Genomic DNA, 23,716 nt, shown 5'->3' with positions numbered 1-23,716 from the left:
AAAGAGCTGCTATCCAGTAGCAAGAAAGATATTTGCAAACAGGTAATGTTTTCTGTGCCTGCATGCATTCATATACACTTTTCTTCTTTATTTTTTTATTTTCTTTCTTCTTTTCTTAGATAGGGTCTCACTCTGTCACCCAAGCTGGAGTGCAATGGTGTGATCATGGCTCACTACAGCCTTGACCTGCCGGGCTCAAGCAATTCTCCCACCTCAGCCTCCTGAGTAGCTGATACTATAGGCAAATGCCACCACATCTGGCTAATTTTTGTTTTTGTTTTTGTAGAGATGGAGTTTAGCCATGTTTCCCAGGTTGGTCTTAAACTCCGGGGCTCAAATGATCTGCCCACCTAGACCTCCCAAAGTGCTGGGACTACAGGCATGAGCCACCATACCCAGCCCTTCACATACACTTTGCTGTCTGCCTAGCATCCCCTCCTGACTTCTCTTTGCTTACGGCTCATCTAAGGCTCATTAACTTATTTGGGAAGACTCTTAGATGCTGAGTTCCAAGGGTCTCATTACTGTTTGCCCTTCTCTACCAAAATAGTGTCTTCTTCATGTTTGTACTCCCTTCCGCATACCATCATGCCCAAAGTAGATGCTAAGAAACAACTGATTGAATTATACACACTATGCAATTACGATCTCAATTTTCATTTTGCTGTGACATTATTTATATTTCACTAATTTCATTTCACTGGTTTTATTTCCATGGTATATAAGGAAGGATATTAAAAAATAAAATAGGTAATACTGAGAGAGAAAAATGAATTCTAAAAATATAAATACTGTATTTTTAACTCTCATTAAGAAGAATATGGGCTAGAACTTGACAAAATAATCTTTCCAAACAAATTGCTCAACATTCTACAGTGCCACTTGGGCACTCAATAGAGGTAGCTCATTGTCCTTGGCAGTTTTACATGAGAAGAACATGACTTTTAAAGCCTGTGACCACTCAAAGCCACAGTTTTGCTGGGATTGACTGATCACCAGAAAGATTCCTCTACTTTTGTTAGAATGTGCAGCCAAGTATGAAGCAGATCAAGGAGCCAGCAAGCCAGAAAAGCAGAAATGGCATGGTTTGAAAGTTTGAGGAATTTCAAGTAGGTTTTGGCCAGGTGGGTGGCATACAACCTTTCAAACAGTCAGACAGGAGGGTCAGCACTGAAGGGCAGCTGGAGTTCAGAGAGCCAGCTTCCTTTAAGTTCATGGGCTCGTGGCGACATTTTCCTCATCGAAACTCCGGGTTAAATATTAGCACCTTTGGTGAATGTAATCTCAAAAATGAGTTTACTGGTGCTCTGAGAGCTAAGATGGTAGAATACTTACAGCATCCTCCACTGAACCAAGTAGCTTGTTTAAAACACTGATCTTGGAGGAGTTACAATAGCACAACAGTCCCTGGAAACCAACCCATATGCTGGAGTTTCCAGAGGGCAAGAAGATCTCCTTCTCAGACAAATGACCATTTGAGCAGAGAGCATTCTTTGTCAACATCTAAAAGATTAATAAGAATGGAAAGGAGTAACATTTAGAAAGGCTTAGATACCCTCTTCCTGGGCTCAAGAACTGCAAATATAATAAGCAATGACAAACATTTTAAACACAACATAAAGTTTTGGAAACCTACATATTGTTCTCTTTATTTTGCTAGCACAATTCACAACAGGAGCAAAATTGAATATTGCATGAGCTTCTTGAATGTTTTATTAAAATTATTTATTTACAATTCTTTGCTGTGCTTTACCTGCTTTAGCTCCCAAAAGAACACATCCTTTTCCATTTTCAATTGGTCAAGTCCAAACCGTTTAAAATCATTAGCTGATGTCTCCAGGCAAATGAGGACTTCTGCAAAATAGACAAATTCATTTATTATTCACCTAAGGTAGGCTACTTCTATACATGGCCACAAATCAAGAAACTGAATTCTGAACACATAGTTTTTTTAAAAAAAAACTTGACCCATTATTATATATTTTATTCTCTTCCTCAGAAAGGAAAACAGAAGTCATTGTAAATCATTTTATCCTTTCTGAAGACTCATGAGCATGTGTTTTTAGTTACAGAAGAGTTTTGCTTCTAAAGTAACATCCCCCTCATTTTTTCCCTCTCCTCCCAGAGAAAATGCAAAGGCAGCAGCCCATGGGAGCAAAAGTGTAAACCTGACTTCCTCGGAAGAGGGCAAAGGAAATAACGCTCAGCATAGTCAAGGAAGTTTAGAGAAGGGCATTCTATAAACCCACAGGAAACATGCTATCCCTACCAGACACCAAGGAGCAGCAGCAACAGGAGGTGGTAGAAGGAACAGAATACAAAAGATTCGCTTATTCACAGTGCACTCTGGTTCCTTTCCAGCCTGACAACCACGGATGCTGCTGTGAATATGAAAGTCAACCCAGCCCTAGGACACTGCTTGTCACAGGCCACATCAAGGATGCGCTCTTCACTGTGCCCTCATTGTTTATTTAGCCTTGGTGTGCCATATTTTAAATTCCCTAGAAGGCATCAGAGCGAAGCATAAATCTGCACTCAACACCAGCCAACTTATCTTCAACTTTACAATGTTGTCAGGCAGTTTCAAGTCCATTTTCCAATAAATTTCACGTTTACACTTAGTGAGTCAGGGACAAATAACACCAGAACTAGCTTACCTTGGACAAAATGTAAATTCTGAGCTATTGCATTTCTGAGAGCTCCATCAAGCTGAAGAAATCTCTTCAGTGCCGGCCACTGGGGCAGGTTTTGCAGCATGCTCTGCAATTTCAAGAGATGCTGTAATCTGAGGGCAAAAATAAATAAATGAAATAAAATGAAAAGTAGTTCAAAGTACAAACTAGGGAAATAAAAATTCCATTCAAAGGAAAATATTCCACTGCTTTGAGAAGTGTGTTCACAGACTGAAAGTCTCACTTCATCACACAACCAGATTCTTGACAAATTGCATTGTTTAAATCAGCTGATTTGGAGATGCTTTTGGTACTGAATATGGATTAAACATTTACCCCAAAATGCAAAAGCATATTCCTAGTAGTATCTAAAAGAAGTGAGGGTTAGGATAAAGTTTCACATGGGATCTAAAAACATTTGCCTTGAAGTTAATGAGATGCAGAAAAATATTTTGAGAAAAGTTTCAAAATATAGAGATGGTATGTGGTGGTGTACAGGACCATCACAGTGGTACCAACTTGGGCCAATTAGCAATGCCTGTAGGATTCTCCAAGGTCAAAGGAAGACTGAAGAGCCAAGCAGCTCAATACAAATAGTCCTCGGAGTGTCAGACTAACGGGCTCCAGACAGGGAAGAAATAACTGAGAGAGGAGCTGGAAAGAAAATGAGTTTAATAATGTGAAGAACCTGAAATGGGAATAAATACGGGAGAGGGAGGAGCAAGACACAGCCACACCATGGGCAGAACTTCCCAGAGCAGACGAGTCCAAGCTTTCTGTGTCTTTGAGGAACTGCATGGAATCCTCACCCATAAAAGAAGGCAAGCCACAAAAAGAGAAAAGCAGAAAGGGTTGAGCTACTTGAAGCCTAAGCAGAATATTCCACTGGCGGGAGGCGTGCCACAGCTTTGAGCCCCCAGTGTCCATTTGGACTTCTGTCCCATAGTGGTCAGTCTCTTCCCAGCACCTTGATAGTTTGGGGATGAACACAGGCTTGATAAATAGTTGCTGCTATTCTCTAGCTGGAGAGCTGATGGACCTGACCACTGTAGAGGGTATAGAGAGAGTGAGCAAGGCCCCAGTGATAATTCTCCTACAAGACACCAGCAGGAAGAGGTACCCACCCCCATGTCATCACCCTACAAGGTAGAGCAACTGCTCCATCACATCCTCATGCTTGGGTTTTCTGGCTGCTGACCAGATTCCTGACACTTTGTACTAGTGTGAAGCTGGAAGCATGGCTTTTGGAACAGGCCATCTGCAGAATGAGTGGTCTTAGGTTAGTCGTTGTTCTGACTTTTTGGGTTACACTGAGAAGGAAGCAGAGTGGCTCTTGGAAAGAACGAGAAAGTGGGAAGAAGATTATTTTATTTTCCCCAGGGAAAAAAGAAATGCTGCATGACTTGGAATCTGGATCTTGCTGTCGAGTATCTTTAAGTTCTGATAAGTAAGGGTAACACACGGCCAGACCCTAGGGACTATTCCCCCCACATCTGTGAACAGACACTTCACAGCAATGTGTGACATTGAAGGGTGAGTCCTCACTGGAGGGTCCGGAGGAACCTCTGTGAGTCCTCGCCTGACCAAAATCCATGCTATCTGCTAGAGCCTGGGTGAAGAGCTCCCACACCTCAGCCACCCTGACTGCAGGGACGTGGGCAGGAACCAGGCAGAACCTGGAGAAGAAGAGGCAGTCTATAATGACACAAAGAACTCAGTACAAAACTGAGGGCCTGGTGTGATTTCCATTTCTTTTAAGTGAACATGTGGCTTAGGAAGAAAAAAAGATGCAAACAATTGGCTATGGAGACAGGGTAGGAAAAAAGGAATGGGGTTTCCTGGACCAAAGCTAATGATAAAAGATACACAGTTTTCTGCTAAGAATGCATTATGATTCTCAGAAAGATTTAAAGAAGGCTGAAGGCAGCCAGGTGTGATGGCTCATGCCCGTTAATTCCAGCATTTGGGAGGCTGAGACAGGTGAATCATTTGAGGTCAGGAGTTCAAGACCAGCCTGGCCAACATGGTGAAACCCCTTCTCTACTAAAAATACAAAAATTAGCCGGGCAGTAGTGGTGTGTGCCTGTAATCCCAGCTACTCAAGAGGCTGAGGCAGGAGAATTGCTTGAGCCTGAGAGGCCGACGTTGCAGTGAGCCAAGATCATGCCACTGCCCACTGCACTACAGTCTGGGCAACAGAGTGAGACACTGTCTCGAAAAAAAAAAAAAAGAGCTGAAGACAAGTGACTGCTTTATTTGAAATACTGAATCAAAGAAACAAGGATTAAACTTCACAAAGGACTTAATAGATATATCAACATGTAGAACAATAAAATACTAAGGTAGAGAAGGAGGCACTCAGCAAATGCTTAGGAGGCAAAACAGAGGAGAGAATTTGTGCCATGGGAATGGTAGATAAGAAACCACACAACACAGAGGAGAAAACAATTAGAATAGCTCACACACACACACACACACACACACACACACACACTAGTACCTACTGGGATGGGATTCATGACTCCATGCAAAACTAAGAGAAAAAAAATTTACTTTGAAAATAATAGAATTAACAAAAGGGATTAGTCTTGAAGATAGGTATGAAGTGCCATCTCACACCCAGGTAGGAAAATCAGTGAATTTGTAAAGAGAAGAAGGATGGCGGAATAGAGGGGTGGATTTAGAAAGAGAGATTAGCAGATTTTGGTGGCAGTGACTGATGTTTTAGGGCATCCACTCAGAGCGTGAAGCATCTCAGCACGGGGGTCTCTGTTGATCCCGGTAGCAGTCTAACAAGCAGGGACAGATGATTCCTTCTTAACAAACGAAGACAGTTCTGCCATTGGGCAGTTGTGTGCCAAGTCTCCAGCAAACCAAGGAACTAAAATCTAGTGAGGGCCTTAGCAATCATCTAGCAACGCCATTACCAAGCTAGGAGTCCATTCCACAGGGAAGCCAACAGAAGGGCCAAAGCTGTAACAGCCAAGAGGTGGCAGTTTTCTATTACATGCAACAAAAGCAGTATCCAAATACAAATGGAGGCTTCGGGCCAGGCTTCGTGGCTCACACCTGGAATTCTCGCACTTTGGGACACTGAAGAGGGCAGATCACTTGAGGCTAGGAGTTTAAGACCAGCCTGGCCAACATGGTGAAACTGTGTCTCTACTAAAAATGCAAAAATTAGCTGGGCATGATGGCATGCCTGTAATAGCTCCTCAGGGGCCTGAGGCAAAACAATCACTTGAACCCAGGAGGTGAAGGCTACAATGAGCCAATATCATGCCATTGCACTTCAGCCTGGAAGACAGAGTCTCGCTCTGTCTCAAACACACACAGACACACACACACACACACACACACACAGAGCAGATGGACAGCAAAGCCATTGTTTGGGCCTCATCTTCCTGGCACTGAGAATGTGTGGAAATTATATATGGGGACAGAAGAATGCAGGTTGTCCTAGCTTTGTACTAAGAGTGTGATGTAGTCTTCAGCTTCCCCAATCTCTGTAGGACTAAGAGCCAGGTAGAGCTTCCAGTTCAATCCCCTGGCCTGGCACAGAGCAGGCAGAATCCTAGGCTAAAGTGCCAGGGGAAGTTCGAGGCATGTAGGATAATAATGGTGACTTAATGTGGTGCTTCTATTAATGTTCATTAAGTAACAGACCAGCAGGGAGGTTTTCAACATCCCCAATGCAATGTCCCGGCATTTGTTTATTTAAGACAAATGTTTTGTCCCTGCCCTTTGCCTAGATCACTTCAAGGCATCCTTGCTGGCTCCCTGTGACCATCCTCCTACAGCTTTTATGGCCCTGATAGGAAACTGTACTGCCGTCTCTAGCACCAGCAATTCATGCCCCAGAACATCTCTTAAGTAAAAGTTAGGAAACAGGGCCTTCAAAAGCAAGATCCTGTTTGCTAACAGTTCCAGAAAATGTGAAAAAAACTGGAAGTGTTTAGAATTGCTATTTGTTAAGTAATCATAATAACACAACGCGGTCCCATCCAATTCTGTCATCTCAACTCTCCTTCCTGGTACGCAGAGAGCAACAGTTTGTTTTGAGCTGGTTTGAAATGAACATTTTTGAGATAATATTGAGAAACCATATTGTTCTTTTCCAAGGAGAGCCTTAACTTCAGAAGGATAATAAGATTTGCGTTACTACAAACTGCCACACCTACTGAGGAAAAAGATGCAGTCAGCTACTTTGGTGAATAAATTGTAGGTATCTTAAAAAGGAAGAAACAAGTTCCACAAATTCCTACTTCTAAAATATTTCTGGACCTTATGTAAACACTTCAACTACACAAAATCTTTAAGTAAATATATAAACATATTTTTCCAGGAGGAAGATTCTAGGAAAACAGCTACTCATGTAAACTAGTTCTGCATACAAAAATGCCTCTGAAATGTATTTATGCATTTTAAACAAATGCCAAAGACATACAATCCAAAATCCAGGAAACTGACACCTCCTCAAATATTGCTCCCATATTAGGTCAATTTCAGCCTCTGACTGGGCATCCAGAGTGCTGCAAAAAGTTCTATCCAGGCGATAGTCCACAATGAAAGCCTTTGATAACTTGAAGTTTATTGTCTAGCTGTAGTTTACAGAATGTGTTTTTAACAGTATCATTATTCTCTCTTTAAAATTCAGTGCCATCTACCTAATCAATAATCAAACAGGGAAATATGCCTTACATCTTTGGAAATGTGCGATTATCTTTTGGGCCATCTGCTGTCAAGTTCTCATTCAGGAAGAGCAGCACAGTGTGCAGAGCTTCCACCACCTTCTGGGGCTTACTCTCTTCTTCAAACTGATTCCTGAGAGCCTCCAGACTGTAGCCCAGGCCTCTGAGTGTCTTCTGAAGCAGGCTGCCCTGTTGCCACTGATCAAACACCTACAAATTTGGAAACAAAAATACTAGCATTAATAATAGCAAACTGGAAAGAATAATATTTAGTTAAGAAATACAAGAGACAGCCAATCTTTTTTTTTTTTAATCAGAATATCTGTTAGCAATTGCATTATGATTTAATTTCTACTCAGAAATTAAAGATTTCATGTTGCAACAATGGATGCACACAACTTTATAATCTCTGCCTTATTTCTCTTTATTCTCCCAAGATAAAAAAAAAGAGAGACAGGAATAACATACACCCTAAAACAAATGAAATATAATTTAAAACCTAAACTGACATATTTAGGATGGCATTAAGTATATTTGCATATTTTTAAATATATACCAAAGTTAATACATATATACTAAGTGCCATTTTATGACATGGACATGGGGAGGATGATACTGATGTCAATTAGCAATGTGGTTTATCATCAACATTATACCAAAATAGATCATTCTTGCCCAAGCCTGATAGCATAGGGAGGTGCATGATGTACACATATGTGTGCTAACTACATATTAAATAACCATGAGTTATTTTACCCAGATAATGCACAAAGCAAGGGTAACCACTAGACCACTGGAGGCCAATCATTTCAGCACTGTCCCGTGATTATTTTAGTGCTGGATGACTTTAGTACCATATAGCGGATGATAACGCCTATATATTTTTAATGATGTTTTGTCCACTATTTGAGATTTAGCCTTTATCAATGACACATACTAGGGGGGAAAAAAGTTAAAGAGATATGTTCTTTAAGGAAAAACATGAGATGGGGATGGCAAAGTCTGATAAACCAAATGGGAAGTGACTGCCATGAGAGCTCTGCCTCACAGTCTCCAAACCCTCCTCAAGAAGCACAAAGCTGTGAAACAGCCAGGGCCCCATGATCTTCTGAGGCCAGGAGCAATCTAATCACTCAGGCACTCTGCCCTACACCAACATCTCTGTAAAGACAGACTAGAGCCTCCCTTTGTGTTGCTAACTTACAGTCACTGTTTGTGCACAGAGCTTCTGGTCAAAACCAGAGTGAAGGGACAAGGCCAGTCCGGAGCGCAAAGTGCTGCAAGGATGCTGAATGCCAGCATGCAAACATCCAAGGAGCTGGTCAAAGTAGTCCAGGAGAATCTCATGCACCAATAACAGAGCATGGGTCTGGAACTTCTGAGTTGCCAAGGTGTGTGTGTAAGCCTAAGATGGACCATTTGGTGATGATGGTTGAGGCCCTAGGCCTAAGGAGCTGGGGCTGGTTGATGCACATGAGATAAGGTGCACTCAATGGCCAGGATGTGGGGATCCTAAGGCCCTTTCCTGGGAGGGACATAAAATCCAACAGTAAACAACATGGTGGGGGTGAGTCAAGGGAAGAGAATGGATTTGGACACCCAAACTGGCACACCTTTGGACAGAACATGTAGATAGGGGACAGCACCTGTTGGAAGACTCGCAGCCAGCTGACTGCATGGACAAGATAGTTTTTGGCTTCTGACCACTTGGGGTGGCAGTCTCCAGTGTGGCCCCATCTCTCTGCTTCATCCTCTAATGTGCTAGACAAGACTGAACACACCATCTTCTCCAACGAGCTGTCTATGGGTATCTGACAACAATATGAAAAAATATTTAGAAGTAAAACTCCTTTCCTAGAACCTTCCTCTTCTAAAAACACCACCACGATCTTGCCATAATAAAAGGTCTTACATTTGCTTGATTGAAGAAGTAACAAGTGATAATATCTATGTGATTTACCTTGAGGGGAGACTTGGTAGTTAAAAAAAAAGGGGGTTATATTTTTCAGTTTCATGCGCAAACAATGGGAACAGCTGTTTCTCCAGGCCAAGGACATAGAGATGACCACAAATCTTGTTTCTTTTCATTCTCAGGCCAAAAGTGAACATGGGTCAGCCCAGTTTAATTGATACTTTGGACTAACAAAGTTGTTTTGCCAAGAACATTTTCTTTTCTGATTATCAAAAGTGGACAATATCGGAAAGATTCAAATTGAGGTCTTGGGTCAGAAACTGTTTAACATGCTTGAAACAAACCTCTTTTATTTTACACGTGAACTTCAACACAGTTGCGCTAACAATGCTTTACAAATACTTATGTGTGTAATATAATGAACCACATTCCCCTATTACATCATTTTACAACAATTATAATGATACCTTTAAGAGATTCTGTTGATGACTGCCATGGTTTAAATGCTTGTGGACTGCCCCCCAAAATTCATATTTAAAATTCTAGCCCCCAAGGTGATGGTATGAAGAGGTGGAGCCTTGGGGAACTATCGTGAAGGTGAACCCTTATGAATGGGATTAGTACCCTGATAAAAGAGATTCAGGAAGTTCCTTTACTCCTTCTTCCATGGGAGGACACAGTGAGATAAATTTCTGTTGTTTACAAGCCACCCTGTCTATGGTCTCTTGTTATAACAGCCTAAATTGACTAAATAATGGCAGTAGTCAAACAGCTTAATTTTAGTCTTTTGTGTTCATTTTTAGGTTCTTTTAGGATCAAGATTTAGAATATTAACCTGTGACTGTCAAAGTACAGGGTCCCTGATGTTTTTGTCCTATTTTTTTTTTCCTTAATTAAAAAAACAAATTGGCCAGGCACAGTGGCTCACACCTGTAATCCCAGCAGTTTGGGAGGCCAAGGCGGGTGGATCAAGAGGTCAGGAGTTCAAGACCAGCCTGGCCAAGATGTTGAAACCCTACCTCTACTAAAAATACAAAAATTAGCTGGGCACGGTGGCACACATCTATAATCCCAGCTACTCAGGAGGCTGAGGCAAGAGAATTGCTTGAACCTGGGAGGCGGAGGTTGCAGTGAGCTGAGATCGCACCATTGCACTCCAGCCTGGGTGACAGAGCGAGACTCCATCTCAAAAAAAAAAAAAATCAACAATACCATGTATCGTGTTAGATAGATAAAGCTGAGTCCCAACTCAAATGTTCTCAGTCTATGAGAGGCAGACGTGCAGCCATCAGGTTCCCTTGGACATGCCTTATTATGGAAGGTTGAAGGAGTAGAGGCAGAGGCTGAAGTGAGGTCACAGGGGTTCCACAGAGGATGTGAGATTAGACAAATCATTTTCCAATTCAAGAAGCAGAGACAGGGAGAGAGGAGGACTACTCTCCTGCAGTGGCAGCATGTGCTAAGGCCTCCAGCAGGCCCAGAGACTGGAGGGGTCAGGAGTCAGACAGACCCCAGGGAGGGCCTAGGAGCACAGGCTGATCCAGATGGAAAGGGCCCTGTGAAACCCCCTTTGCAGATCACGAGAGTGAGAGAAGACTAGCATGACTGACTCCATCTTACTTCTAGCCTCAGAAGCTGGCTGTCCTTGCTCACACCTGAGCATAAACCAGGCTAACCACGGAAGGAATTTAGTTTATAGTTTAACTTTTTAGCAAGGGTGATAGTAGTCCCTCCCTAAGATGAATCCTCTCCTTTCTCAGGAACAGAACCTGCCCTTGTAAGACTAATAAAAGGCCACAACATTAAGATTATGGGAGGGTCTTGAATGCTGCTAAAATGTCAGTGTAGCTAAATGAAAACCAGCCATTGGCCCCTAGCTGGCCTTCTATAATCCCTTGCTGCTCAGGAGTCACGGGGCCAAAGATTACAAGATATGTGACCTCCGCAATTGCCTCTATAAAAAACATCACTATTGTCAAACCTAAGATTGGTCTTTTGAGATGTTTTTCAGACTTTTACATTTTCCACACCCTTGTGATTTCATCCCCAATCAGCAGAACCCATTTCCTAGTCCCCTGCCCACCAAACTATCAAAAAAAAAAAACCCCACCCCTCTGAGTTCTCAAAGAGGCTGATTTGAGTAATACCTCAATTTCTTCCCCTTGGCTAGCTCTGCATTAATTAAACCCTTTCTCTACTGCAAGACTGCAGTCTCAGTGAATTGCTTTTGTCTACGCAGTGGGCAGGAAGAACCCACCAGGCAATTACACTTACAAAGAGTGGGAAGCAGGCAATGGTCCCCTAAGATATTCATGTCCCAATCCCATGTATATGTTATATTATATGGAGAGTGAGATTTAAGGCTGCAGATGAAATTAAGGCTGCTTATCACCTAGCCTTGAGATGGGAGATTATCCTGGGTTTCCTGGTGATCCCAGTGTAACCACATGGGGTTCTTATTGGAGAAAGAAAGCAACAATGTTAGTGTCCAAGTGATGGGATGTAGGAAGGACTAGACCTGTTGTTGCTGGCTTTGATAATTGAGAAAGGGGTTGAGACCCAGGGAATGTGGATGGTCACTAGAAGCTGGAAAAGCAAGAAAACAGAACATACCACCCCAAAGTATGTCTCTTTGGCATATGTATTATTTTAAGCTAAAGACTCAAACTGAGAACCAGCACAGTAAGAAAAACTTCCTACCTCTCCCTAACTGCTTAAAAATAGAGTATAAATTTCCTTTTGGTAAAGGAAATCTAGATTTCAAAGAAAATTTATATTTATAAAGATAATTTTCATCTGTAAAGGTATCTCTTGGCCAGATGTGGTTGCTCTCTCCTATAATCCCAGCACTTTGGGAGGCCAAGGTGGGTAGATCACCGGAGGTTGTAAGTTCGAGACCAGCCTGACCAACATGGGGTAGTAGATGCCCAGCCAATTTTTTTTTTTTTTTTTTGTATTTTTAGCCGGGACAAGGTAGTAGAAACTCTGTCTCTACTAAACATGCAAAAAAAAATTAGCCAGGTGTGGTAGCAGGCACCTGTAATCCCAGCTACTCAGGAGACTGAGGTCCAAGAATCGCTTGAACCTGGGAGCAGGAGGTTGTAGTGAGACAAGATCACACCGCTGCATTCCAGCCTGGAAACGAGAGTGAAACTCTGTCTCAAAAAAAAGATCTCTCCTACCACAAAAAGAACTACTTCAAATAACTCGGATCACCTGGAAGACTTCTCTGCAAAACAGGATAACTCTTTCACTGTACATTTCCTCCCCTCACCTTCCCATAACTTGCCTTGCTGCTTAGAAACCCCAAATACCGTGTACTTCGCATAGATAGACTTGGATGGTGTATAAGCCTTCATCATCTGGCTGCTTCCTTAAAATACAGATGATCCTTAATCTGCAATGAGGTTACATCCTGATCAGCCCATCATGACTTGAAAATATCATAAACCAAAAATGCGTTTCGTACAGCTAACCTCAAAACATAACCAAACTCAATCTAGCCTGACTGAACTGTTCTCAGAACACATACATTAGCTTACAATGTAAAAAACAATCTAGCACCGTTTATTTTATAATAAAGCATTTATTATCTCATGTAATTTATTGAATAAAAGTGAAAAGCAAAATGATCGTATGAGTACTAGAGGGACAGTTTCTACTAAATATGTGTCATTTTCACAACATGGTGAAGTTGAAGAATCATAAGTTGAACCATCATAAGTCAGGGAACAGCTATATATTTCTCTTAGTGAACTCCCTTACATACCTACATAATAACTGGTTTTCTTCTTGCTTATGTCTTTTATCAGGTTAATTTATGATCCCCAGCCATTGAACACGATAATAGAGAAAAAAAGAATGCTTCCTCCCCTAAAACAGTATGTCTCCTTGACCTCAAGAAGGAATGCAGCCCTGCAGACTAACCCAGTGAGACCATTTCAGGTGTCTGACTTCCAGTACACTATGATTAAAAAAAAATGTGGGTTGTCTTAAGCCACTGTGTTGGGATAGCTTGTTACAGCAGCAAATAGAAAGCTCGCACATATGCTGTACAATCATATGTACATCATCAGATGATAAATGGAGCTTCGTTGATATACATAGCGGCATTTTCTGATCATTTTCATTTTAATTCTAATCTCAATATATTTAACATTCTAAAGTAAAAGTTTTACATAGTTTACTCAAACTATAGTATAATGAGAAAATGGAGTCATAAAGATGGAGAAAACTAGAATAAAATCAGCCAACTGGGGTTCCATATTCCATCCATATCAGTACCCATGAGAACACCCAAGAGTCACAATTTCACATTCTATATATAGTAGGTAAATAGTTCCTAAAATTGTAAGGTGATAAATAAAATTGTGCCAGAGGTACAAGCAGCACAAAATTTAGTATACTGTGGTGAGCCCTAACCTACCTGGCAGAACTGGTTTTTCAAACACCAAGCCAGCATGAGGGTCTGCTGGCTGCAGGCTGACAGCACAGATCCAGAGTCTAAATACTGAAAGGGACAGTATGAACGCAAACAGTAGCTGCACTGAAATGCGAAAAGTGCCATCTAGTAAGGCCAGGTTCTGGGGAACTCAAAGAGAAGTGAGCAAAGTCTGCATACCCAGCATGGACTGAGATCCTAACAGAAGACAGTGGTCTTTTCCAAACATGCCTAGCTCAACCCTGATGTAGGAGCTGCACCAGAAATGCTCTAATCCTGGAGGTAAAATCTATGGACCAAAGCTCCAGGTGCATAGTTCTTGGGTCTGCACCATGCAAAGAAGTGCCTACAAACAGGCCGGAGTGGCAAAAGGGACTCTGTGACTGAAAGATACCTCCCAGAATCTCAGCAATATCAACAATGAACTGGGCCTTGGGGATCATCCAGTCCAACCCCCTTATTTCACCTAGTTTGGGAAGAAGCTCAACTTCAGTGAACCCAGCTGGCATCTATAACCTACAGTTCCTACTCTTCTAAGGAAAATTATCTGTTTACCTAAAAATTCACCCACTTGTACCCCAACACACTACAGCTGGTGCATCACCTTCCTACCTGGACCCTACTAGCACTGTCTTGTCTTCAGAATCTCACACCCTCACTTGACCTGGCCTCTCCCACCACTAGTTCCCAGAGCAATCAAGTGTCATATTACTTCCAAGCTGCCTTTCTGTTCCAGGATAGAACTTCAAGGTAAGAAGAAAGAGACACTTCTAGAAAAGCTGAAGACGGCAGGGGTCTCTTCTGTGCAAGGAGTTCAGGTTTTAACGGAACCCTCCTGTCTGACTGCCTCTCCTGTGGTACCCGCCCCCCTGCCCCAGCAGCAGGCTCTGGATCCAGTCTCCAGGAAAGACCCAATGGTGTGAGAAGCAGTCAAGCCTGTGTACCTCCTTAAGTTGAGCTGAATAGTTCAGGATCTGTTCCGTGTGAAGATCATCAAAACCAAACTGGGATTTGAGATCATACTGGACTTTCTGTGGATCCCACACTATATTCTGCATGGACAGGTGGTAAACTGGCTCTGTTGGAAAAATAAAAGATTTACACCATCAGTTGGTTGAATATGTTGATATGTCTAATGTAATTCAGAAAAAAAAATACAATTTTCACCCCTAAAGGAAGAGCAAATAAAGACAAAACACCTTTTGGGCATCAAATAGAAAAAGCAAACAGAAAAAAACACTTGCTGCTATCGCGAGAATGGCGAAGTGTCACACACTCCCTGGCATAAATGGTTGCAACATTTCCAAATCATAATTTTAAAACATATTTCAAGAGCTTTAAAAATTCAAGTCCCTGAACCCAACCAATAATTTCACTTTTAAAAATCTTTCTCAAGAAGCTTAATCAGATATCTGAGCAAAAGTTATTGTACAACAATATTTTATTGGTTCTATACTGATTAAATACTGAAAAACAGCTAAGGGCTTAGTATCAAGGGAAAAGATAAATTATAGTATATTCATAGCATAAAATACTATGGAGTTCTTTAAAACTATATTTCCAGTAATTATTCGAAGTCACAAGACCAAGTTCCCCTAACTCAAGTTGTCAATGTATAAAATTCATGGGCTACCCAAAAAACCCATGACACTATCTAGAAGTGACGTATTCAAAATATAAATCCAAGATCCCCAAGGTATGACAAAATCTCTGAGGATTATGTCATCCACAAACACAAAAACACACAAATTTCAAGGTGTGTTTCAACCTTGAACCTTCATCTAGAAACTAGATTGTTTCAGATCATGATTGAACACCCATTGAACTGAGCCCCTGTATTTGCCAACCACTATTGAACGATTTTCATATGCATTATCTCATAGGATCCTTATAATCGCAATGAGGGCGACAAAAAAAAGCCCAACCCATGACATTTATAAAGAAATGCCAAGTCAAGGAGGACTTCAGGAAGGTACTGCAGATAGGCAAGATCCCAGGAATACAAGACTTTTTGTTTCCACTCGGATTGTCTCTGCATGGCATAAACTAGCACTTATTGTATGTTGAAAAGGTACTAGGACCTAGACTAAGAATAACCCATGGGAGGTCTCACTTAGTCCTCCAGCAACACTGTAAGGTTGGTGCTGTAATTATCTCCTTTTTCTTAGAGTCACACATGTTAGATCAAGCCTCTGATTCAAACCCAAATGATCTGGCTCCTGAAACTGAGCTGTGACTATTAATCTCTACTGGTCTCAGAAGGTATTAGAATTACTCACAGAGTTCCAGAAAGAAGAGAAAAGAATAGCGACGTCAGTATAGCATACTTATGAAAGTACACAATCTTTCTCAAAAAGTGAAAGGCACCTTGGATTCAGAAATTTGTTGCTAAAACAACAGAGAATTCAGAATGTGTAGATTAACAATTCCAGTGCATAACATAATTGGACCAGTAGCCCAAAGCCACATGAGGCCACTCATCCCTTTCCCTTCAAATCAGCTCATCAGGCAAAAGAATTTTTCTTGGAGACAAGAGACATGAAGACAATTTTTAGCTACCTCTCAAAGTATGTTTTGTAATAGTGTTCCTTAGCTTTGACTCACTGGAGAGTTAATAGAAAATTGTTTATTTTAATTACATTCTTAACGGTAATTACACTTCCAATTGTAAGGTAAATTGGTTGTTATAATTTGGATGATGTACAAAAACTTGAGCTTCTAAATGAGTTTGTTAAAATTAAGGTCACTGGGAAGATTTCAATGAGGTGATTTATTATTCATCCCACCTCTGCGTTTTGTTCTCAGCGTAAGAGACAGTTCTCAGCGGAACTAACCTAACCTGAAAATGGAGTTAAACCTTAATGAGCTAATTTTTCTTTTACAGAATGCTCAAAAAAAAAACGAAACAACAAGAACCAAAAAAACCCTTTCTATATGGATCTCACTGTGCTGGGTCACAAACAATGAAAAGAAAGAAGCAACAGGCAGAACTTGGGGTGATAGAGGGTTTCATGTTAGTTTGCTCCATGAAGCTGCAAAATTCTGAATGGGATTGTAGAAATCTCTGTGCATAACAATCTCAATATATAATACTTCAGGGCTGGGCGTGGTGGCTCACATCTGTAATCCCAGAACTTTGGGAGGCTGAGGCAGGCAGATCACCTGAGGTCAGGAGTTTGAGACCAGCCTGGCCAATACACGGTGATACACTAAAAATACAAAAATTAGCTGGGCCAGGGGGTAGATGCCTGTAGTCCCACCTACTTGGGAGGCTGAGGCAGGAGAATCGCTTGAACCAAAGAGTTGGAGGTTGCAGTGAGCCGAGACCTTGCCACTGCACTCCAGCCTGGGCAACAGAGTAAGATTCCGTCTCAAATAATAACAATAGTTCAGGAGACTAAGACCTCAGGAGAAAGTGGCCAATGGAAGACTTGCTCCCAGAATCTTGAACCCCAGACTGGCCTGCCTCCAATCCACTCCTCACACTGCCCAGGAGTATCTTTCTATAACGCAGATCTAATTCTACTGCTTCCATGGTCGTTCATGTTTTGGCCTGGGCTCTTTTCTATGCCACCCCCTCTAATGCCTACTGTACCTCAGACAAGCTGAGCGTCAAACCTTCACAGCTCTCAGCAAACCCAAGTATCTCACACACTCTTTCCCCTTCCTGGAAATGCTCCCTCATCTCTTTGATAAATTCCAACTCACCCATCAAAACTCCTCCTTGAAGTTTTTCCTGAAACAGATTTCAGATCCTTACTCTATGGTCTTTTTTTTTTCTTTATTGATATCTCTCTACTTTACCAAAGATGACTTTTTTGAAAGCAAGAACTATGCTTGGTTTTTGTTTTTGTTTTGTTTTGTTTTTTTACTTTAAGTTCCAGGATACAAGTGCACAACGTGCAGGTTTGTTAAGTATACATGTGTCATGGTTTGCTGCACCTCTCAACTCATCATTTAGGTTTTAAGTCCCACTTGCATTAGCTATTTGTCCTAATGCTCTCCCCCCTGCCTCACCCTGCATCTGACAACTGGACCTGGTATGTTTTGTCCCCCTCCGTGTGTCCATGTGTTCTCAATGAAGAACTATGTCTTATTCAGCTTTTTATTCCCACTGTCTGGGGAAACGTTTGGCTCATAGGAAGTGCTCATTGTTTATTCAATGAGAAAATGAATAAATAAATGAACAAATGGATGCCTTGGTGGGTTGGTGAGTAGATGAATGGGGAGCGAGATGATGGATAGATGAACAGATGAGTGAATGGATGGATGGACAATGGATAGATAGATGAATGAGTTGGTGAGTTGGTGGGTTGGTGAATAGGTGAATGGGTGGATGGATGGATGAATTAATAGACGAATAGATAGAGATATAAATGGGTTGATAGGTTGGTTAGTGGGTGAATGGGTAGGCAGATGGATGGATGGATGGATGGATGGATGGATGGATGGTTGGATGGATGAATGGATGGATGTGTGGGTGAATGGGTGGACAGATGAATGAATAAAAGGATGGATGAATAGATGAGTGGATGAATTATAACTTTGTTGTTCTCTCACTGTCTTTCCCTTAAAGAAATAGCCAAAGATAGAAAAATAGACAAAAGAAAAGAATTAAAAGTAAAATGCTCAGACTCAGTTGACAACTCAGGAAATAATATCCTGGGTCAAGAAAAGAGCTACATAATTCCATTCCCTCCCCTGTGGTAGTGCTGCTTATTTAGTTAGGGGACTCTGTAAATCCAAATCAACCTGCCTCCTCTTACTACCATTTTTAAAATATTTCCTCCCAATAGGAGGTTAGAGAGAGGAAAGAGTAAAATCACAGAACCAGTGATAAGTCTAATATTAGAAGAAATAATGTCAAAGAATTTTAAAATCAATTATTTTAATTTAAAAATGTTATTTATGTTAGCAATGACTGCAGAATTTCAACAGTGGTAGAAAGTCAAATTCAATTTTGAGTTCCAAATTTTATTCTATTTTTGTCTTATATTAACATAAACAATTCTTTTTTGAATTTGAAATTCTAATTAAATCACTTTGAACATCATTTTAGCTCTCTGTTGATGGTCAATGAATTTAAGTAGTTAAACATTTTTTAAATATAACAATAGCTGCAAGGCACCCATACCAGAGACTGCTACTCCATGTCGCTGCAGAAATGTCAGTGTCGAAACGGTCACATTCAGTACAAGTTCAGAAACCTGGGAAAAAGTTTGGTTGAGTGGCAGCCAATCTAAATCTTCTAGGGATATTAAGGAACTAGAACCAAAACAAAACAAAACAAAAAGCAGTATGAATGGGTAGTTAGCAAAACAAGTAGCATCAGTTCAAGGTTTACTTAACATCCCGCCGACTGGGCCCCTAGCGCTGTTGCAAGATGTGGCTAGACCATTTATGTGTCAGCATTCTTCATGGCTTTAATTTGACTCTAACTCCCTGGACTAGTAACTAAATGTAAGAGGTAAGTTCTTCTCCTGAAACACTTGAGGACTTAGGCCATCTTCCACTCTGCCTTTGACACAGAACTCAAGTTTGCCTTGGCTCTGCCATAGGTGTTATTTTATACTCAGCCTTGATTCTTCCTGCCGCAGGGTAGCTGATGAGGCCAGCAAGGTGCAAAGGGCTGCCATATGAGAAAAGCAAATGCATAGTCAGGCTGCTTCAAGTTCAGATCATCAGTCCAATATTTGCAGGGCAATACCATGTACCTCAATCCTCCACCCTGTCTTAACCTACGGATCTGAATAGGTCAAGGGTTCAATCAGTGGCTGTCAAATTGTTGGGAGGTTTGGGGAGGAGAAGTCTACAGATACATGGTATTAATTTTATTTTTAGAATATTAATATTTTATTTTATAAAAAAAATGCTTCAATTTGTAGATTGGAAAATGCACTCAACAGAAGGTGGAACATATCTGTATTTTGGCAATATGAGACCAATACAACCATAAGCTATGCTTCTAAACAGATTATTTCCTTGTAGATTTTCATCAAGAAAAATATTTTATGACAACTTTGTGTATTGAAGAGTATCCCAGGATTATAAGATATATCATTGAAACCTGGTACCACTTGCAAATACTTCTCTCTATGAATGCAGATTTTCTTGATATCATGCTGAAGCAAAATATGGAAATACAATTTATGCTGAAGTTGATATGGTTCAACAACTGTCATCAGTATCTTCTCATTTTAAATTTCGCATCTCTCCGCATAGCCCCATTGTTCTCATTGTTCACTGCTAACAGAGTCAGGGCTTCAGGCAAGAATACAAAAAGAGGCTTTTCGAATATGTTCAAATATTTAATTTATAAATCAAGCTAACTAACTATCATAATATGTTCCATTTTCCTACATTGACCAATAGATCTTCATAACAACTTGGAAAGCTACAAAGAATTGTCTGATCCCAGCACTTTGGGAGTCCGAGGCGGGTAGATCACAAGGTCAAGAGATCGAGACCATCCTGGTCAACATGGTGAAACCCCGTCTCTACTAAAAATACAAAAAAAAATTAGCTGGGCATGGTGGTGCGTGCCTGTAATCCCAGCTACTCAGGAGGCTGAGGCAGGAGAATTGCCTGAGCCCAGGAGGCAGAGGTTGCAGTGAGCCGAGATCGCGCCATTGCACTCCAGCCTGGGTAACAAGAGCGAAACTCCATCTCAAAAAAAAAAAAAAAAAAAGAATTTTCTGATCCTCAGAGTTGTACACGAGACTGTAGAAGTTTAAGGGAGCACCTGTCCCTGGCCCCAACCTTCAGCCCATTCCTCCCCTATGTGCTCCCCACCCTCAGCTTGGTCTGTACCTCAAGGGGCCTCAGTGCTCAGAGGTGAGTCCTCTAGCCTACACAGCCCAACAGCACCCATGCCTCTCACCCTACACTCCTGTCAATGGCTGCGGTCATCCCTAGACCACCCTTAGGCTAGAGGAGGCACAGTCTAATGGTAACACTTACCCTCAGAAGGAGTGGCCAGGAAAAGAGGCTTGAGCAGGCTCTGGCCATTAGATTGGGGAACTCCAGGGTAAGAGGAACTCAGGGTGTATGGGCTCTGTGAACACATGCCCTTCACCCCATGGGCATTCTGAGTCATGAGCAGAGGCACAGTCTGAGGAAGGTCAGAACAGGGACCTCCCCAAAGCACAGGCCCCAGGACAGAGCCCCTTTTGTCCCAGCCTAAGGGCAATGTGGGTTTCTCTCACCAATGGCAGATACAATAAATAACAGTTAAAAATCAGAGAAGAGTATAAACTTCTGCTAATGAAAAATAATAAAACTCATTATTCATACAATGAGTTTACACAAAATAATTCAATTATTTGTAAAAGAGGGTCATTCTGATTAAAGCATGGGAAATCCACCATGGGAAGGGATGCCCCCAAAAGTCACCCCAGTTGGTCTCCTATGCTGGATCTACAGTCAGATCCAGCAAAGGAGTCCAACATCCAGCTCACTGAATTTCACAACTAAAGCAACTGAGCTTATCAGTTCTGAATACTATGTGGGCAACTGTGGCATAATTTCTTAAGAAACTAGTTAAAATTATTATATTCAAGCCTTATCTCTAATAGTGAAAAACTTAGAAACAACCAAAACTCTAATGCTAAATTTATTAAGTAAATTCTGGTATATAGTCCTTTACCAGAATGATATATGCTGCAGCCATTAAAAATGACCATTTATCAGCTGTAACAGCATATGAAATATTAAAGTATGGAGCTAACTTTTTTAAATCAGGGAGAACAGATGTTTTAAGCTAAGAAGAACATCACGGCCCCTATATAAAACATGTACACGGACAGATGAGGGACAGACGTGGAGGTGCAGAAGCTCCTGTTGTTTCAAGGTGACATTATTGTGAGGTTTTCTTTTTAACAACAATAACTCAGTAATTTTTATTTCCCATTTTAAAAATAAGGTGAAAAATAATGTATCGATACTTACGTTTTTCATTTTCACTTACTTCAAAACAGCCCGGAGAAGGTGCACTGCAACATGCATGCCATCTTCCACGTGATCGTGGCTTGTGTGTAGCCTCGGTAGTAAAAGTAGAAAATCCCAGATATGAGGCTGCTGGTGGAGGCTTTCCAGTTTCAATATTACCTCCTCGGTCTTATTGAGATCCATCTGATGGGGAAAAAAATACCAAAAGTCTCCCTCTGGACTTTTATAATCAAGTAAATGAGAGACAGAGATGCTGCAAAGGTGCAAAATTGTAGAAATTCTCCTGGTAGAAACCTATACTTCATATGTCACTACACTGAACAGATTTGTCACTATGTTGAACACAATGTTAAAACTATTCTGTTCAGTTGAGGGGTTTTTTTTAAAATGGTTTAAAAATATGGATGGGGGAAAAAAGTATAGATGGGGCAAGGAGAAAAAGAAAGCTGGTTTTTGTGACAAGCTGTACCAACTTCTGCAGTTTTTGAAGCAACAACGTCTTTGAGATAGATGCTGGATAAGAACGTAATGATCTATTTTTTACATGTAAATGATAAGAGAAAGAGAATAATTCAAATATGAACAAGAAAACCCAACATTTCACTGAGTACTGAGGGCTTGGTCAGAAGGCGAATGCAGCTGGCCTATGGTATAGAGCCTTTGGATTTCTCTAGGTAACTGAGGCTTTTATATACATGCCAAGAAAGACAAAGTGCCAAAATAGAAAAAACATGGGTCTCCAGTGCCTCACTGAGCCTACATGCTCTCTCTGGGTAGAAAAATGCCCCAACACTCCATGACCTCCCAGTAAGAACTACCCCATGCTCTGTGTTCCAAGCTCCACAGTTTCTGGCTCTCTTCTTGCAGTCTAGTTTCCATTCCTTCAATAAAAGTGAATCCTGCATTTTAGACCACCCATAAAAGTCACAACATTTATCTTTCAGATGAGATAAAGTTCAAACAAACAAACAAAAGGAAGCATTCTCCAGAGGTCCAACTACTCCAAACAAGACACACTCCCTCTTCCTCACACCACTCTCAGTGGAAGGAAGAGAAGGGCTGAGAACTCAGCAGCGTCCTTGGAAGCTCCCAGGACAAGCTCCCCAGGAAGTACAGTCAGTCCAGCCATTTCTGGAGGATTCTGGCTTCCAGCACACTGCCACACTTTTCAGCATGACTTCAGCCACCGTTCTCGGTGATCTCTGTATCTAATAATCCTCAAATCCCTTCTGTTACTGACCTCCCTTCCATCCAGTGATATTGTCTTCCACCTGCTTGCATCACCCATTTCTCTGGCCAAAATCTGTATTTTTTTCATTGTCAATAGCTACAACATTATGCACCTCACTCATCCATGATCAACCCCACTCCTTTTCTACAGTTCCCCAACTCTAATGACTCTTCGGCCCTGCCAGGCCCCACATTCCACTCTGCCAACACCTCCTTCATGTCCTCTGAGGTCTCATGCCCCTGATCCCTGAATGATCTTTCCCTTGAATACTCACTCAACTATTTTCTTCTCTCACAATCTATCATGTATTCCTCTGGCTAAATAAATAATAAATTTCATCTCCAGTCAAATTCAGCGCTTCAGTCCTCAGCCTGAGCTCAGCCCTACTGCTCTCCCATCCCTCAAGAGCATCATTCAGCAACTGTCCTCTCTCTTTTCCCCTCTATCAGTTCATTCCTATCAGCATATCATTATGTGCCATCTTAAAAAACACAACCTATTCCTGCCATAAGTACAAAATGCCAAATGCAATCATGAACATATATCAGACAACCCAAAAACTGAAAGATGGTCTACAAATAAGTGATGTATTCAAAAATCCTGATGAAATAAAGACAAAGAAAGACCATTCCAGAAAAAAAAAAAACTAAAGACAGGACAACTGAATGCAATGCATGATCCAAGATTTTCTTTTGCTGCTAAGAACATTATTAGAACAATTGATAAATCTGAAAAGTCTATAGGTTAAACAATTCTATTGTATTAGTGTTAATTTTCTGATTCTAGTAACTGTACTGTAGTTACATACATGAATGTCCTTGT

At 41.2% G+C, this 23,716-nt stretch overlaps 1 protein-coding gene across 4 annotated transcripts in view; it reads right to left on the bottom strand.

The window, feature by feature from the left end:
- Positions 1-23,716, bottom strand: part of ABCA13 (ATP binding cassette subfamily A member 13) — a 446,251-nt gene that overhangs the window by 375,801 nt on the left and 46,734 nt on the right. For 3 of the 4 annotated variants that reach the window (XM_035253372.3, XM_078342412.1, XM_035253370.3), the window contains 8 exons: positions 21,683-21,846; positions 18,851-18,981; positions 14,661-14,794; positions 9,010-9,174; positions 7,374-7,573; positions 2,658-2,785; positions 1,754-1,854; positions 1,336-1,503 (listed from right to left, as the gene is read on the bottom strand). In XM_035253372.3, the coding sequence (XP_035109263.3) occupies positions 1,336-1,503; positions 1,754-1,854; positions 2,658-2,785; positions 7,374-7,573; positions 9,010-9,174; positions 14,661-14,794; positions 18,851-18,981; positions 21,683-21,846 (1,191 nt within the window). The remainder of the gene's footprint in view (positions 1-1,335; positions 1,504-1,753; positions 1,855-2,657; positions 2,786-7,373; positions 7,574-9,009; positions 9,175-14,660; positions 14,795-18,850; positions 18,982-21,682; positions 21,847-23,716) is intronic. The other variant, XM_035253371.3, reaches the window with a different exon arrangement.

The sequence above is a fragment of the Callithrix jacchus genome, chromosome 11 (genome assembly GCF_049354715.1).
Source record: "Callithrix jacchus isolate 240 chromosome 11, calJac240_pri, whole genome shotgun sequence".
NCBI classification, from domain to species: domain Eukaryota; kingdom Metazoa; phylum Chordata; class Mammalia; order Primates; family Cebidae; genus Callithrix; species Callithrix jacchus.
This window is presented reverse-complemented; position numbering and strand designations above follow the sequence as displayed.